This window comes from Lycium barbarum, chromosome 1 (genome assembly GCF_019175385.1).
Source record: "Lycium barbarum isolate Lr01 chromosome 1, ASM1917538v2, whole genome shotgun sequence".
NCBI classification, from domain to species: domain Eukaryota; kingdom Viridiplantae; phylum Streptophyta; class Magnoliopsida; order Solanales; family Solanaceae; genus Lycium; species Lycium barbarum.
In genome coordinates, this window is record NC_083337.1 from 17,565,642 (window position 1) to 17,582,548 (window position 16,907).

The window sequence follows — 16,907 nt, forward strand, 5'->3', positions numbered from 1 at the left end:
GTCCCACAATTCTTTCATGTACCATATCACCATTGTTTGTCTAGATTATTATTAGTTAAAAGAAGAAAAAAAGATTACATAACTACTTGCAATGTTTGGCCCGTTCCTAGCACAGGCAACAAATAAAAGTTTTATATGTTGATGAGAACAAATACGAGTTAAATAAGCAAAACATTATATTCATATTATTCATGAATCATGAGAATAATATATTTCAACCTTATTTTTTTATAAAAAAAGTATTAACTGTTTCATGTACAACTAACAAGAGAATCTCTAATATAGCACAACTCTCTGACAACCTCCTTGATGTTTTTTCTTTTATATGAATCATACATTGAACAAGAAACTCCAACTCCAAACAAGGAGATTAAACCCTCTACCATTTTTTGCCTTCTTATGAAACTTGGAATTCGAGAGCTCTCTCGGCTTATCTCTTCCTCTTCCAAATTAAGAATTGGATCTACTATTTCAAGTGCTCCATCAGGCATGGCATTCCTAAAAAAATCATGAAGGCTTAAATCACCACCGAACATGTCATCTGTAGGCCTTTTCCCGGTTAACATTTCAAGTAACACAATGCCGAAACTATACACATCGCCATGCGTCGATGGCTCGCTTCCCATTCCATACTCTACAATGAAAATATATCAAAAATTATTACAACATCATTAGGATTAATGTACTAATTTAGTTTTTCTTGTTTCTTTTCATTTTGATAGGAGGGGAAGACAGAAATGTATCAGGGGACTACCATATAGTCGTCCCACAAGTAGTATTTTGCTGCAATGTGCAACAATCTAAAAGCTTAATCCTCAAGTTGTGACCTTAAACCACATTCAAAATTAATATTTCCACACTAGATTATTTATGGAATATGATCATGGATTATATGTGAAATTACCTGGAGCTGTGTAGCCGATAGATCCTTTAAAAGTTGTAGAGCTTGTCTGAATTCTACAAGTAGTTTTATTAGTCAGATGTAGGAATCTTGCCAATCCAAAATCCCCAACATGGGCAACCAATTCATTGTCTAGGAGAACATTGCTGGGTTTGAGATCACAATGAACTATTGGTATTTGACAATCATTATGAAGATAGTGGATCGCACTAGCAACATCAACAGCAATACTGAGCCGTTGTAGAAGCCCCAACCTTCTTGGCTGGACATTTTCTCTTGAATTATCTGGATGCAACCAGTCCTCCAAACTTCCGTTGTCCATAAACTCGTAAACCAAAGCCTTGAAATCATTGCCACCATAATCAACACCAGAACATGTAGTAAGTAGCTTAACTAAATTCCGATGTCTAACATTTCTCAGGGCCTCACATTCTGCTATGAAACTTTTCATAGCTCCATGCTGTAAAAGATTCAACACTTTTATAGCAACATGCTTACCATCCGTTTCTAAACTTCCCTTATAAACATATCCATGACTCCCAACACCAATCAAGTTGCTCACAGAAAACCCGTTGGTCACTTTGAGTATACTTTGATAGGACATGAACAGAAGTGGGTTTAGATCTTTATCTAAAGAAGGAAATGGTCTTTTGGTCTTTCCGAATCGATAGAAGAGAAGGGAACCAACCATAACAACTAGGCCCCAAATTCCCAATATAACTAGAATCACAAGTTTAAAGTTATGATTCTTTGAACGACTAAAGTTACAACTGGGAAGTTTCAGGCCAAGTACACCACCACAAATTTTAGGATTGCCATCTAAAGAAACTAGGCTCACATTCTCAAAGATGCCTCTCTCTGGAAGGGCACCTTCAAAATCATTAAATGACAAGTTTAACAGATGCAAGTCAAAGCCTTCCAAGTACTTTGGAACCGTACCTGACAGCTTATTATGAGAAAGATCTAAAACTTGAAGACTTCTTAGTGAATTGAAAGTGAAAGGAATAAGCCCGTGAAATAAATTTCTTTTCATTGTTAAGTTAACAATTGTCACACAACTTCCAAGTGTACTAGGAATTTCACCAGTTAGACTATTCAAAGAGACCTCTAACGATACCAGATTCTTAAGGTTATTGAGTTCTTTGGGAAGGGCGCCGGTCAAGTTATTACTAGAAAGGCTTAGAACAACTAAGGAAGAGAGGAGACACATTTCTTTGGGTATTGAACCGATTAAATTGTTTTGGTTCAGGTAAAGATACAGCAAACTTTGACATTTTGCAACACTTGAAGGTATTCTACCTCTAAGATTGTTATGATCAAGACTTAATTCTGATAAAAGGCTCAGATTTGCAAAGGATGAGGGTATAATTCCAGAGACTCTATTTTGGGACAAGAGCAAATATCTTAGCTTATAAAGCTTCCCAATAGTCGGTGGGATGATACCTGTTAGTTGGTTTCCGCTCAGCCTAAGCTCTTCCAAGTTGACAAATTTCCTAATCTCTACCGGGATATGTCCAGAAAGCTGATTGTTTGACAAGTCAACAAAGGCAAGATCATTTGAGAGGTTGCTGAAAAACTCATGAAATGTCCCTTCAAAAGCATTATTTTGCAGATATAGATGTGTCAGGTTAGTTGCATTGGTCAAGGAAGATACAAAGCTCAAGTCATCACCAGGTTTGTCAGTACTCCCAAACTGATTATTGTCCATGCGTAAGAAATATAGATTATGCAACTTATCAACCCTAGGAACCTCTCCTCCAAAGTTATTGCCGCCAACCATAAGGTACTCCAGTCTTGAGAGGTTGAATAGTGAATTTGGAAGCGTCCCACTGAATCGATTTTCACTAATGCTGAGACACTCCAACTTAGGAAGGTTGATGCCTAAATCCCGAGGGAGAGTACCTTCAAGTTGGTTAGTGGACACATCAATGACTTTCAAGGAGGAAAGGTTGAATAGTGAGCTCGGAATTGTACCAGATAACCTATTGATGTCCGCATCAAATATTCTCAAACTTTTCAGTTTCCCTAACTCATCAGGGATGTTACCCACAAGGTCATTCTCCAAGAGACTCGACAAGTTCCCATAAGTTTTTGGGATTTCACCAGTCAGTTTATTGTATTTCAAAGCAAGGTTTTTGAGTTTGGAAAGAAAGCCAAGCTCCTTCGGAAGTGCCCCTACAAGATTGTTCTTGAAAGCAAATAACTCAATGAGGTTACTGCAAAGCGATAGATTGACAGGAATTTCACCATGGAATGAATTGTTATACAAATGTAGATAGTGCAATCTTCTCAAACGACCTATTTCCGAAGGGATATTACCAGAAAAGCTATTGTTTCCGATATCTAGTCGTATAAGGAAGCTCAAATTTCCAACACACCCGCGAGCTTCTTGTCAAGAAGGTTTAGTTCAGTGACTCTGTGATGTCGCGTTCCACATACCACCCCGTGCCATTTGCAGAAAGGAACGGACTCATTCCATGAACTCAAAGATCCAAAGGGATCAATTATTTCATCCTTAATGGCAATGAGTGCTTGCCTATCTGTCATATTATTGTGATATTTAGTGGCATCTGATTTTGTGGGAGAACTCAGTATGAAGAGAAATAGGAGAAGAAATATCTTGTCAAGATAAAAGGCCATGGTTTTTAATAAATTCTCTTGTGCTTCTTGACTGCTCTATTTTCTGAAGATGGCAAATTAGCTAAATACGATGGACGCATATATAGGCCATAAACTGCTTTTTTTCTTTAATTTTTCTTATAAGTTGGTTCCGTGTGTAAGCAAGATTAATCTCCTTGTTGACTATAAATTATTACTAGAGAATAAGTGAACTTCAATGGTTTGTTGACTTCTTGTGCAAAGAGTTCATTTTGACTTGTGATTAGGACTAAAAAACACTTTTGGTTTTACACTCTTTGGTTGGCCCTTTCTACTTTTCTCTAACAAGTCCTTTACACTCTCCGTTCACTTTTACTTATCCACTTTAGATTTTTCACACCGTTTAATAAATAATAAATGGAGTACATAATTTACCAATGTATTCATATTAATTAATGCATATTTTTATTGGATTTGAAAAATGATTTGAAGTGAGTAATTAATACTATGGGTAAAATTGAAAAAAATAAATTGCCTTCTCTTAATATGCTAAAAGTAACAAATAAAAATGGAATCTATTTTTAGAATACTGCACAAGTAAAAGTAAACGGAGGGAGTATTTCATTTTGGTAACGTTTGAAAAGTATGCTGGTTATATACTCCCTTGTCCCAATTAATTATTTAGGGTTAAAAATGGGGCAAGTTTATTCGTTCAATAAGAGCATTAAAGCTGAAAAAGAAGTTTTAACGGGTGAAAGGTTAAATATAGCTAATTTAACGGGTGAGGGGTACATATAGCTCTAAAGTATGACAGTAGTGGTATATTTTTTGAAAATTTAGAGGACAAATATAGCTTATTTTCGATAATAAAGGAGCAAATATGACCCTTTTCCGTTAGTAAAATATATCTATTATCTATATATATAAAATAGGAGAGGTGCAAGCAATATGATTAAGCCAAGTGGCAAGCTAATAACAAGCCACTTGACAATTTTAATAAAAAATCAATGAGAATTAGAACAAAGTTAATAAGAATTGTAATACAAGTTTTGAATTGATAATTGAAATATAAAGATTCAAATTTGAATCTAAAACTAAATATTTAAAAACAGATATTACCAATATTTATATTTATCTATTTTTTTATTTGAACTGAAATATCATTTTTTTAAAGATAAAAATTTTCAATTGAAAGATAATGTTTTCAAACTTAGATTTATATAATACTAGAATCAATTATAAACTATGCTAATTACGTAAAAATTCTCAATGTAGCTAGTGTACACAGGTTTAGTAGAAGGAAAACTTGGAAAGTCTTTGGACTGATTAGAGGAATAACTTTGCCACCACATTTACGGCAGCAGGACTTGGTGTATTTTTGGTCTTCTCAAATTTTGTCAAGTCTTTGGGGCTAGAAAAGTCAAGGTTCCACTTTGATAAGTTGGTATTTTACCAACTTATTTCTTCTTTAATCTTAGACTTTTGCTATGTTTTGATTGAGAAAATAGTGCATTTAATGTCGTTTACTTCCATTTTATAGGTTTATGTGATTTAGAAGTGATCGGAAGAAACCAAGTGAAAATAAAGTCAAAAAGAGGCCAAATTGGAGAAAAACTGCACAGTTTTGCAAAACTGTCAAAAGTGGACAGTTTTACAAAAATGGGACAGATTTGCAAAGAACGGGCAGAACTGCAAAAACGAAAATCTGGGGCATATTTTGTCATTTTTTGGACTTGAAAAAATTGGGGAACTACAAAAGGAAGACTAGGGGGCATATCTTGAACATCTTTGGCCATTTTTCTTACAAGCTTGGAGGCTAGGGTTTTTCTACACCATTGGAGGAGAAGATTGGAAGCACTTCAATGAGATATTTTTTTTAATCCTTTCTTCAATTCCTTGTTTTGTATTGTATATCTAAGTGTGTAGCTTTCTATTCCATTACTTGAATCTTGTTTATGCAAATATTCATATGTTTGGTTTGGATGAATCTCTCATTTTACTTATGTATTGAATGATTTTAATTTCTAATGAAGTGGGTTTATTGTTTCTCTATTAACTCTTCATGCTTAAATGTCTCTTAATGGTTGCAAACATTATTTGTGCCTAAGTACTTTTACTTTGCTTGAGAAAGAAAGTGAAAGTTAGGAAAAGAGTTAGATAACAAGGATTTGGGTCATTAAACTCATCTAATAACTTGAGCTAGAGATAGGATAGTTAACTTGAGGTTGAATTGATTGTGTTTAACATCACACTCTAAGGCTTGAGAAAGCTTAGAGTGAAATTCATTGATTTGGTTGAGAAACTTTCAATGAGATTGTAGAAATCATTATCTATTAACATAAACCCGCTCTTAGTTATAAAATTGTAAAATACATTGGCTCGTTACTTGAGAGTAATTTCTCTTGTATCCATGCTTGTGGCCATTGATCATTTTATTCGCTTTCTAGATTTGTTTGTATTTTTGAATTAGTCATAATCTTAATAAAAAAACCCAAAATATTATCTATCGTTTGGCTTTAGCTTAGTTGGTGATAATTCCTTACTTTCTTAATCGCCTAGCATATTGTTCCCTGTGGGATCGACCCCGACTCATAGTTGGGTAAATTATATTGCATACGACCGTGTACACTTTCTCTTTGGGGAGTGAATTTGGACGTTATCACACTTCTTTCATGTTGAGAAAATATGCTAATCATGTAAAAATTCTCAATGTAGCTAGCTAGTGTACATCCGTTTAGTACAAGGAAAACTTGAAAAGTCTTTGGACTGATTAGAGGAATAACTTTGCCACCACATTTACGGTTGCAGGACTTGGTGTATTTTTTGTCTTCTCAAATTTTGTCAAGTCTTTGGGTCTAAGAAAAGTCAAGGTTCCACTTCTTTCATGTTGAGAAAATTCTTAGAAACTCTTCTAAGAATTATTGCCAGATATCGCATTTGCTTTAGTGATTTTATCTTGAGTCTGTGTAGTCACATCCTAATTGTACATTTTAGCACGAACCCTACGCACAATTCTAGAGTTTTTTATATAGTTCAATTTACTTTATATATTTCTAATAAAGAATCAAGCTTTATGAAAACAATAGACAACAAATGTCACTTCAGTGCTTACAATTAAACTATTAGGAATAATCTTATACGCAAGAAAAGCTATCAGGAATAATCTAATGCTTATATTTTTATGAATATATATGGTTATTTCAAGTGTAGTAGATGTTTAATTCTAACGGTATATATTTAGTTGCTAGCTATTTAAAATTATCTATCATAACAAGAGACATTAAAAAAAACACATTAAAAAGAAATTATTCGTACTATGCACATTTAAAAACTCATTCGGTTAATGATATTGAATATTAAGTTGTTAACCAATGGAATTGCAAGCTAACAAATAATTTAGTACTCATATCAATTTCTTTCAGATATATATGTGTATTTCTGTATTTTGTATGTTTTAAAAGAATGTTTATCTATAAAATATATTCAAATTTAATAGATTTGATTTTCTGAACTAACTAAAAATTCAATCAATTAGGAAAAAAAGTTAAGATTCAAAGTGTAACAAAATACACGCAATATGAGATTTAATGTCTTAAAAATGTTTAATGCCAGAATTAAAATTATTCAAAAGTTCAAGTCCGTTTAAATTGCTAACAAACCTGATAGTTGATAGTGACTACAAGTCCATCACTTATGAAGTACTTATCCCATTCAGCAAAAAAAAAAAGGTACTTATCCTATCTCTAATTCAAAAAAGAAGTTAACATAATATGTAATTATAAGATAAGGATAACCAATTTAAATATAATTTCAAACTCAAATATATAATTATATGATAACAATATTTTAGAATCTTAACTTATCAAATAGATGTTATTTAACTAACTGATAAGTATTCGAATTTGAATTTAAATGCAATTAAATTGGCATGAAGTTTCAGCTCTTAACCTCTTACTATATATACTCCTTTAATGAAACATAAATCTATGTAAGCTTTCTTATTCTCTTCTATTGCTAAATTATTTTCAAATTTAACTTTTGTTTATCTCAAGAGAATTTGATTATTTCTACACGTCATAATATTATTCTATTCATATATACTATGTAGGATAGCGGAAAGTTGTTTTAATTCCCATTATTTAGTACTGATAAGGTCATATTTATGCCTCTTATATTCTTTTTATTCAAAATACTATGCTCGCAGTAAATTAAACAGTAAGAATACTTCCAGTTATGTTTTTTTTTTTGTTGTACAAGATTTTTATAATGGGTAAAAGGATTATAGGTTATGCACATCAAATTTCTCTGATTAATATTCAAGGTATAATTTCATGCTTAATTTAACTTTATTATTGTTATTATTTCGTAGTTGTTTACAAATAACATTACATTCATCTTTTTTGTCAGGTGTAACTAAGGAATTTGAAGTTCCAATAGATCCGATGTATATAAATATCTCACAAATTCGAAATGAATATCTGAAAAATGAACAAGTACAATGGAGAACCGAAATATATGGAGGAGTTTTGCCAAATCAATCAAGCAAGGAATGAGTGTGAAAATATTATGAATGTACAAGAGTCCTTTTTTCACTATATCAATAACGCTGTGCAAATAAAATTTTATTTGTATTATGTTCTTCAGTTTGATTTTATTTTATATGGCTATTATAATTTCATGTATGTCTTTTCCCCGTGTGTGTGTCTATATATATATATATATATATATATATATATATATATATATATATATATATAGAGAGAGAGAGAGAGAGAGAGAGAGAGAGATTACCATTTTTTTTTAAATTGTATTCATTGTATATGTATATGCAGTCTAATCTAATAAATAAAAAGAAAACAAAGGTAAATTGGATACAATTTAAGCATATGTGTTCTAGAAGGCATATGAGCAAGTATATCGCCAAACGAGCTTTGCACATATGAATGATATTTTTTTAGCGATGGTATTTCCTCTACGAACAATGTATCATACAAATATAAATCTTTTTGAGGGTTCAAATTTATTTTCATCTACAAGTCATTTTTGTTGCACTATTTTTTATGATATAATAATTTTTAATCTCAAAAAGCTCAAGAATCTCACGTAAATACAATATTTATGTTACTTCATCATTCTCTGTCAAAATTACATTATAGAAAGTAACTTTACTTTTATTCACTTGAAAAAAAACTACTATTTTAAAAAATATTAGAGGTGTTTCATTACAAGAAAAAAAATGCTATTAAGAGCAGTTAAATTAATATATTTTTCTACAATTGGAGAAAAGCGAAAATTTGCAGATTCATCCTACAAACATAAACTTATTTTATTTGGAAAGGTACTTTAGAGTTTTGTTATTTTGTATGTTTTTGTTAGTATTAAAAAAAAATAGTCAAAGGCTTGGCTAAACACGCCATAAATCAATTTGCGAGCTAATAAAAAGACATATCACAGTGTAAAAGAATTATAACGCAATAAGGATAACTAAGGAACAAAAGGAGAAAAAAATATCAAATGAGAACACTTATTTGAATTTATGATCATAATTTTTAAATTATAATAAGAAAGAGTTAAAATGTGGAGGATACCATATGACTATTATCTTATAATTAATTGAGTAAAAAAAAAATGAAATAGTTTCTAGCAACAAAATAAACTTTTTAAAACATAATTTTTTTCCGTATATGATAGTTTAATATCATAATTAAGAATGAAATTAAAAGCGACAAAAAACTTTGTTGTTTATTGCAATATAAAACAAAATAATAATTATAATTCTTGTTAGATTTTAAACAAGATAATAAAATTACTTTTTTTTTTTGTACTTTATACGAACTCAAATAAAAAATTTAAATAAGATATTTTTTAGTTTTAGTAACATAATAAGAAGGAAAAACCAATAAAAGTATCATAAAAGAAAGTAAAATGTACAAAGAGGGTGATAGAGATACTTTCAAGATATACTTTTTTTTTTTTGTACTTTATACGAACTCAAATAAAAAATTTAAATATGATATTTTTTAGTTTTAGTAACATAATAAGAAGAAAAAATAATTAAATTATCATACAAGAAAATAAAATGTACAAAGAGGGTGATTGAGATACTTTCAAGATATCTATATGTTGAATTTAGTTCAAAAATAAAATAAAGTAATTAATACTCAAACATATTATTAATGTCCTTTAATTTGATAAGTGGATCACTCCGTAACTCTAAGCATACTGGGAGTAAAGCTCTGAGGAAACTGGTCATATTTAATGGACTTCGAAATTTAACTTTCGACGAACCTTTGTTGACTTCTTAATCACAACCCATTGTACTTCCAACTTGCAACTTCCAACTTCCAACCTTGATGTATGTCTAACATAGGACTCAAAACTTTATGTCACGGCCTATTTAGCACGATGAGCACTTCTAATCTTACTCCGAAAAATGAATGGAGGGAGTAAATGCTTACTGTTTTGGCCTAGATTATACAGAGATTCTTTATGTAATAGTCAAGCTTACCAAAGGCCCTAAGAAAAAGTTCTAATTTTGATTTGAGCATAAGAATGCGTTACGAGGCTAAAATGAGAAATAATATACCAATTATTTTGTAATATTGTTGGGAAGTTAGAAGGAGAATTTTATTTCATGTGGTATATAATTTTGACACAGTATTTTAAAATAGCATTATAATTTATAATAATAATAATAATAATAATAATAATAATAATAATAATCAAATCTCTGTCTATAAGTTACAAGAAGTTCAAGCGGTCAAGTAAAGTTCTTCTAAGAGATTGTTAAATTATTACGTTGAGATACCACCAATATTCTTAGGTCTATCGCAAATTTGGATTAATTTAATTATTTATAGCTGTAAAAATAATATTTCTTTTATAAATTTAAATAGTGAAGCAATTTTTGAGTCTTTAAAATTAATTTAGATTTAAGGAGTATTGATTATTTATTATATTATATTAAAAGAGGAGTGATAAGCAAGGACATAAGTAGAAAACTAATAAACAATCGCATGATTAAGTACTCATGAATGCTAACACAATAAATATGGAACAAGAAAAAGATAAAGTATATAAATAAAAAATTAGAGCGTATAAATAAATATAGAAAGGATAAGGCATATTTAAATTTGATATGAGAAAGTCTTTGAATTATGATCAGAAGAAACAACTCTTTGGGTAAGGTCATCTAACTAAAATCTTAATAGATATTGAATAAAAAAATATATAATTTAAATTCTTGTATAGGTAATATCAACAATTCAAACTTAAATATCATATTGAAAACAAAAATATAAGTAGTTCAAAATTATTATTTGGGTTATAGGTAAAACACTAAATAAAAAAATTAACTAAAAGTATTATTGTAAACAAATGCCTACAAGAGGATAATAGGGATTTGACAGGATATTTATGATTTCGATTAATTTGTAAAATAAAAAAAAAATGCTAAAAGTTATGGTTTCAACTTAGATAATGAACTAAGTTAATATTTTGGTTTGTTTTTCATTAGTATTGACTATTAGCATTCGCTCAAGTAAAACTTAATAATATCATTTTACAACAAGTTGAATCTTAAAATCATGATTAGGTTTAATCACAAACCGCGCATCGCGCGGGTACGTATACTAGTTATTAATATAGAAAAACAATTTTTTTAAATAGTTACATAAGAAAAGGTGCATGATATCATGTTTAGAAATAACAACACATATCTAATGCACAAGGAACCAGAAGAAAAAAATTATACGTCATAACTTTTATTTGTTTAAATGGGAACTGTTTATACTATTTATTGTCTTATGTTGTTAGTATTATATGTCTTACACATTCACCACCAAAGGATGTGGTGTAGCGGATAAGACTGTTCCTCCCTTAACCAGAGATCTCGGGTTCGAGCCTTGTATATGAAGATATTCTTGGTAGAGAGCGCTTGCCCCGAATGGGCCCTATGCTGTGCGAATCTGAATATAGTCGGGCTCTAATGCGGGTACCGAACACCGGGTGGAAAATAAAAAAAATGCCTTACACATTCAACTCCTTGTCCCTCCAAACCTCCCCCCCCCCCCCCCCCCGGCACCCCCACCCTAAACCTAAAAAATTAAAAGAAGCCGGGCAAAAGTGCCCCAATTTCGAATTGAACAATGGTAAAAGCCCATTTTTTCTTGTTTTGATGCAACCATCATGAAGGGTATTTTTGACTTATTTGGCTAGTTGAAAGGCACTTTTAAGCCAAAAACGTAATTAAGGATAGAATTGATCTATTCGGAACAGTTTAAGAGTATTTTTGGACCTTTTTCTTTAAGCACAGTAACTTTTCTCTCTTTAATTAATGAGGGACGAAGTTTCTTTATAAAAAGAGTGTTGTTCAACTTTTCATTTTCCTCCATTTCACGCAGTAACAACATGCGTAAAATGTGATCGAGTTTAAAGGGCAGACCGGTACACTAAGCTCTCGTTATGAGCGGGATGCAAAAAAGGGCCAAATTTATGATAAGCAAATCAAGCGGCCAACTCTGGTATCTCCCTTTACCCTCAGGGACCTTATGATTATTTATAAATTTGAGAGACTGAATATTTCTAAGTTTGCGTTGTTCTGAATTCAAAGTCTTCAACGAGAAAATCCAGTCAAGTTTCTATATCTTTCGTTGTTGGAAATTGATCCCAAAAAAGAAAATCAAAGTTGAATTGGAAATAGGAGACCTCAAATTCATCATTCCACACTAATGCAATTGATACATAATTTGCTTATAATGCCAGAAAGTCGGGGGGTAAGGACAATCCATTTTGACTACAAAGAATTGTTCGTTTAGATTACAAGTTAGGACTTTTTGTTGGCTCATACTACAAAAGTAAGATAATTTTCTTGGACTATAGAATATTACTCCCCGTTACCAAATTATTACTATTAATTTTCACGTTCACAAGATTTATTTTCCCCAATGTGATTTTTTTATTTTTTTGAAATATATAAATTGCAGTACCTTTGGTTTAGTTCCTAAGTTTGTACGTTACATTTATGAAAAGAATAATCAATTTTTGCATTCCTTACAAGTTCTTTTAATTGATTCTCCAACGATGAAAAAGTATACAACAATTTGAGATATAATAAGTACTTCTAAAGTTTTTCTAAATTGATTATCGAAAGATGAAAAGTATAATACAAAAAATTAGAGATATAATAAGTGCTTGTAAGTTTAAATGTAATTGTATTGAAAGTTTAAAATGAAGAGGACAATCTTTCAGACTCAATTTCCCTTAAACTTTGACTTCCATCATATTAACACCTATGGCATTGATTTTTTACATGCTTATAATTGAAATTAAAGTGGGAGCGGACATGAGTGCGACAAGACAATTACAATTACATTTGGCGATAAAACTGCTAATACTTCCAAAAAACACTTCAGAAATTTTGACAAGAAATGTTGTATTCACATCATTTTTCAATATTAAATATAAGAGTAATATGTACGCAAAAGCAATTGTCTTTTCAATCTTCTCTCTTCCAAAGTCATGACTTATATTTTGCTATTAATTTCTTCGTTACTTTGTCCTCAAACATAAAGCATTTTGGGAAAAGTCCAATTTCTCCATTGAGATCAAGATGGTAATTTTCCAATTGAAATAAGAAATTAGTTCAATCCTTACCTAGGGGCGCTGTTGGAGTAATATAGAAGATTAAACTCCAAGAACTACAAAAGCAACGGGGATTTGACACTATGTTGTAGAATATGCACATTAGCTTACCAAAGAATAATTTATTTGATTTACCGTATTATTTGTAATTAGCAACTAGCAAGCGCAAGAGTATTATTGTGCAAGCTAAATTTCAAATTCAAAACATTAAATGTTCAATAATATTACGGCTTTTTTTATACGCATTCCAACTCTTACTCTTAATTAGAGCCCGTTTGGCCTAGCGGTGTTGAGGCCAAAAGTATTTTTTTTTTTTTTTTTGTGAAAAAACACTTTTTTTTAGATGTATGAGGTGTTTGATCAATTAGAAAAACTACTTTTAAGTAGAAGCAGAAGCAGAAAATTTCTCCGGTTGGGGTTTCTGCTTCTCGAAAAAAGCAGAAATAGAAGCAGAAAATTATTTTTTTCAAGACAAAAATATCCCTACCATTAATATATACGGAAAAGGGCCAAATGTACCCCTAAACTATTGAAAAGGGGCTAAATATATCCCTCGGTATATTTTAGGGCCAAATATACCCCTATCGTTATATTTTGGGCACAAATATACCCTTTATTTTAACAAAGAACACGTGTCATTTATTGGCCTATTTTAACTATTTTTAACTTAATTAAAAATTGAGGCAAGCTGCCCTTGCCACCTTCTGCCGTCGCCGCCTTGCCACCTTCCGCTGCCGTCGCCGGAAAAACATATTCATCTCCACCACGCAACTCTCCTCCGCCGCCACCAACACCAAGTTCTTGTGACATAATTTTGTTTCCAGAAGTCAATTGATTTATAGTAAAATTGAAATTCGATTATAAGAAAAATTGCACAAAATTATGAGACAAACAAATTAACAAGAAGAATAATAGTACCTGCCATCACTGGATACCAAATTGACACCGCGAATAAGAGCAGTAGTTTTACCAGCAAACATAGGACCAACTATAACATGTATTTCACCAAAACTGTTCTTGCACCCACTTTTTGTGTTTACAGAAATTGGGTCTTTGGCAGAGGATGAGAAACTCTTAGTAGAAATATGGTTGTTGTGTTTTTGTGATTGTTGTGAGTTGATGAGGAAATGTGGAACGTGGGGTGGTGGAGGTGAATATGCTTTTGACTAACGATGGCGACGGCGGCGGAAAGTGGCAACGACGGCGTCGGAGGAGGAAAGTGGCGGCGACGGCGACGGCTGAACAACGGAGCTTGCCTCAATTTTTAATCAATTTAAAAATAATTAAAATAAGCCAATAATACTTTGACATGTGTCCTCGATTAAAATAAAGGGTATATTTATGTTCAAGATATAATGATAGGGATATATTTGATCACAAAGTATAATAAAAATATATTTAACCCTTTTTCAATAGTTCAGGAATATATTTAACCCTTTTCCATAATACATATTTACTAGGTATACCCTCACTAATCCATTTATTTTTAATTAATAATTCTTTATTCTATTTTACCTAGGGATACGTAGCTTTCACGTAAGTTTGAACTTCAGTACCAATTTCTTTTACTGTTAACGTACTTCTTCAAAGATAAGGACTATACCAAAAAATTGGTAATTGATAAAGATTCTACCCCAAAAAGATTACAAATAATATCTACTTTTGAATAATTTTAAATGGATTTTATAATTTACTTGAGTAATTTTTTACATTTGGTATATAATTTTAATTAAATAAAAGTAATAACTAAACTAAACTCTTTCATAATAGATGTTTAAAATAATTTCTCTTTGTAAAATAATTTTGATAGTAAAGTTCATTGATATATGTCCATTTTTGTAATTTGACACCCAAAAATACTTTTTTGAAAGGAATAATCAAACACAATCTGCTTATTAAATGTAGTCAAAAATATTTTTTTTAAAAATACTTTAAAAAAAACACTTCTCAAAATAAGCAGTTTCAACCGCTAGGCCAAAAGCAACTCCAAGAACTACAAAAGCAACTGGGATTTGACACTAGGTTGTAGAATATGCACATTAGCTTACCAAAGAATAATTTATTTAATTTATCGTATAATTTGTAATTAGCAACTAGCAAGCGCAAGTGTATTATTGTGCAAGCTAAATTTCAAATTCAAAACATTAAATGTTCAATAATATTACGGCTTTTTTTTATACGCATTCCAACTCTTACTCTTAGTTAGTGTTCTTAACTTTCAGTTGTTTAATTTTATTATTCTTGAATTTTAAATTTATTATCTTTAATTATAGTACTGCATAATGAATATAACTAAAAGAGTTTATAGGGTGGGGGTAGGTGTAAGATAAAAAGAGGTTCTTCCTTTAGTAATTAATCCAAATGATTATATAAGTATTTGTGAAACATCACCTATTATAGATTATGATGCTTTATGTGATAATTTTTTCGGTTATTTTCAGTTTTAGAATCTTTTTCTCCTAATTGAGACTTCTCATAGGTTTTATTTAATGATTTATGACTTGCGAATATGGGTGGCACGAGTCTCTGGGAGCTGGGTGCGTTCAGGGACAATAAAACCAAAAATAAAAATTTGGAAAACTAAAGATTGACTAAAGTCAACATTTTGGTTAACGGCGTCACACCTTCATGCTTTAAAGGCTCCTATAGGTTCGTATGATGATTTAGGATTTTTTTTTTTTAATGGTTTTGGTTGAGATCTGAAGGGTTTGGATGAGGTTCGAATAGCAAAAATCTTTTTTTCCCCCTTAAATACCACTATTTCAGTGGTTTATTCCATAACTCAAAAGAATTGTTTTACAAGAAAGGGAGGAAAAAAAAAAGCAACAAAACAGAAAAAATCAACAGATCAAAGGACCAGCAGGCAGAAAAAACAGAAAAAAATAGTTAACTTGATCAAAAGATCAAGTTAACAGAACCAGCTAAACAAAAGAAAATGTAAGCAGTAGTAGACTAATGCAAGTAGTCTTGATGCCTTGGATTGATGTCACATCTGAACATATCTAAGCTCTCACCAGGTGCAATGGAATCAAATCCAAATGAATCTTCTTCAAGCAATCAATACTGAATTGCATTCAGCCAACTTCAACCTTTAATCCTTGAATAGCAGTTTCCAGAAATTCAACTTGAACAACTAATCCAATATATGACAATAAGCAGTTCCAATCTAATGGGATGAACATCATAGATGTTAATATCACCAGTCAGGCCAGTTCTACAAATGATACATTTTGCCCATACAATGAACTCTAGGCTAACTACTTAACTGTCACATGAACCAATTCAAGACTGATATATGAATTAGCACCTCCTTAATCTGGTGCTCTCCTCCTAATGATCCTAGTTCTGATATTAGAAATGTGATGTTTATCCAGATTGAGCAGTCTTTTCCCTACAGAAGGCATATCTTGAAAAGAATTTAATTGAATTATACCTGCAAAATCAAAAACGAAGTTAGTAAAAAAATATGCCAGCGTGTTCTGTTCTCTGAGTACATGTGTCATTTGCACTTTCATTCCTTCTCTTAGCCTGTTGATTGACTTGACCTCCATTGTCACACTCTAAGGAACCTCCTAAATACCATCTAATATGTTCCTCATTGTTAATGAATCAGTCTCCAAGATCACAGGTGTTAGGTGCCTACTAATACAGAATTCTAGGCCCTCTTTAATGGCAACAGCTTCAGCAAATATGTTAGTAGAATCAGGCAATCATTTCCCTTTAGCATATATCAAATCTCCTTCATGATTTCTAACACAAAAAGAAA

At 31.2% G+C, this 16,907-nt stretch overlaps 1 protein-coding gene across 1 annotated transcript; it reads right to left on the reverse strand.

Annotated features, from left to right (window-relative positions):
• Positions 1–229: 229 nt before the first annotated feature.
• LOC132632771 (probable LRR receptor-like serine/threonine-protein kinase At3g47570) lies at positions 230–3,530 on the reverse strand. The gene is made up of 2 exons (XM_060348845.1): positions 905–3,530; positions 230–634 (listed from the first exon to the last, which is right to left on the reverse strand). The coding sequence occupies exons 1-2, from the start codon at positions 2,679–2,681 to the stop codon at positions 252–254; spliced, it is 2,160 nt and encodes a 719-aa protein (XP_060204828.1). The 5' UTR covers positions 2,682–3,530; the 3' UTR covers positions 230–251.
• Between the last annotated feature and the right edge of the window lie 13,377 nt (positions 3,531–16,907).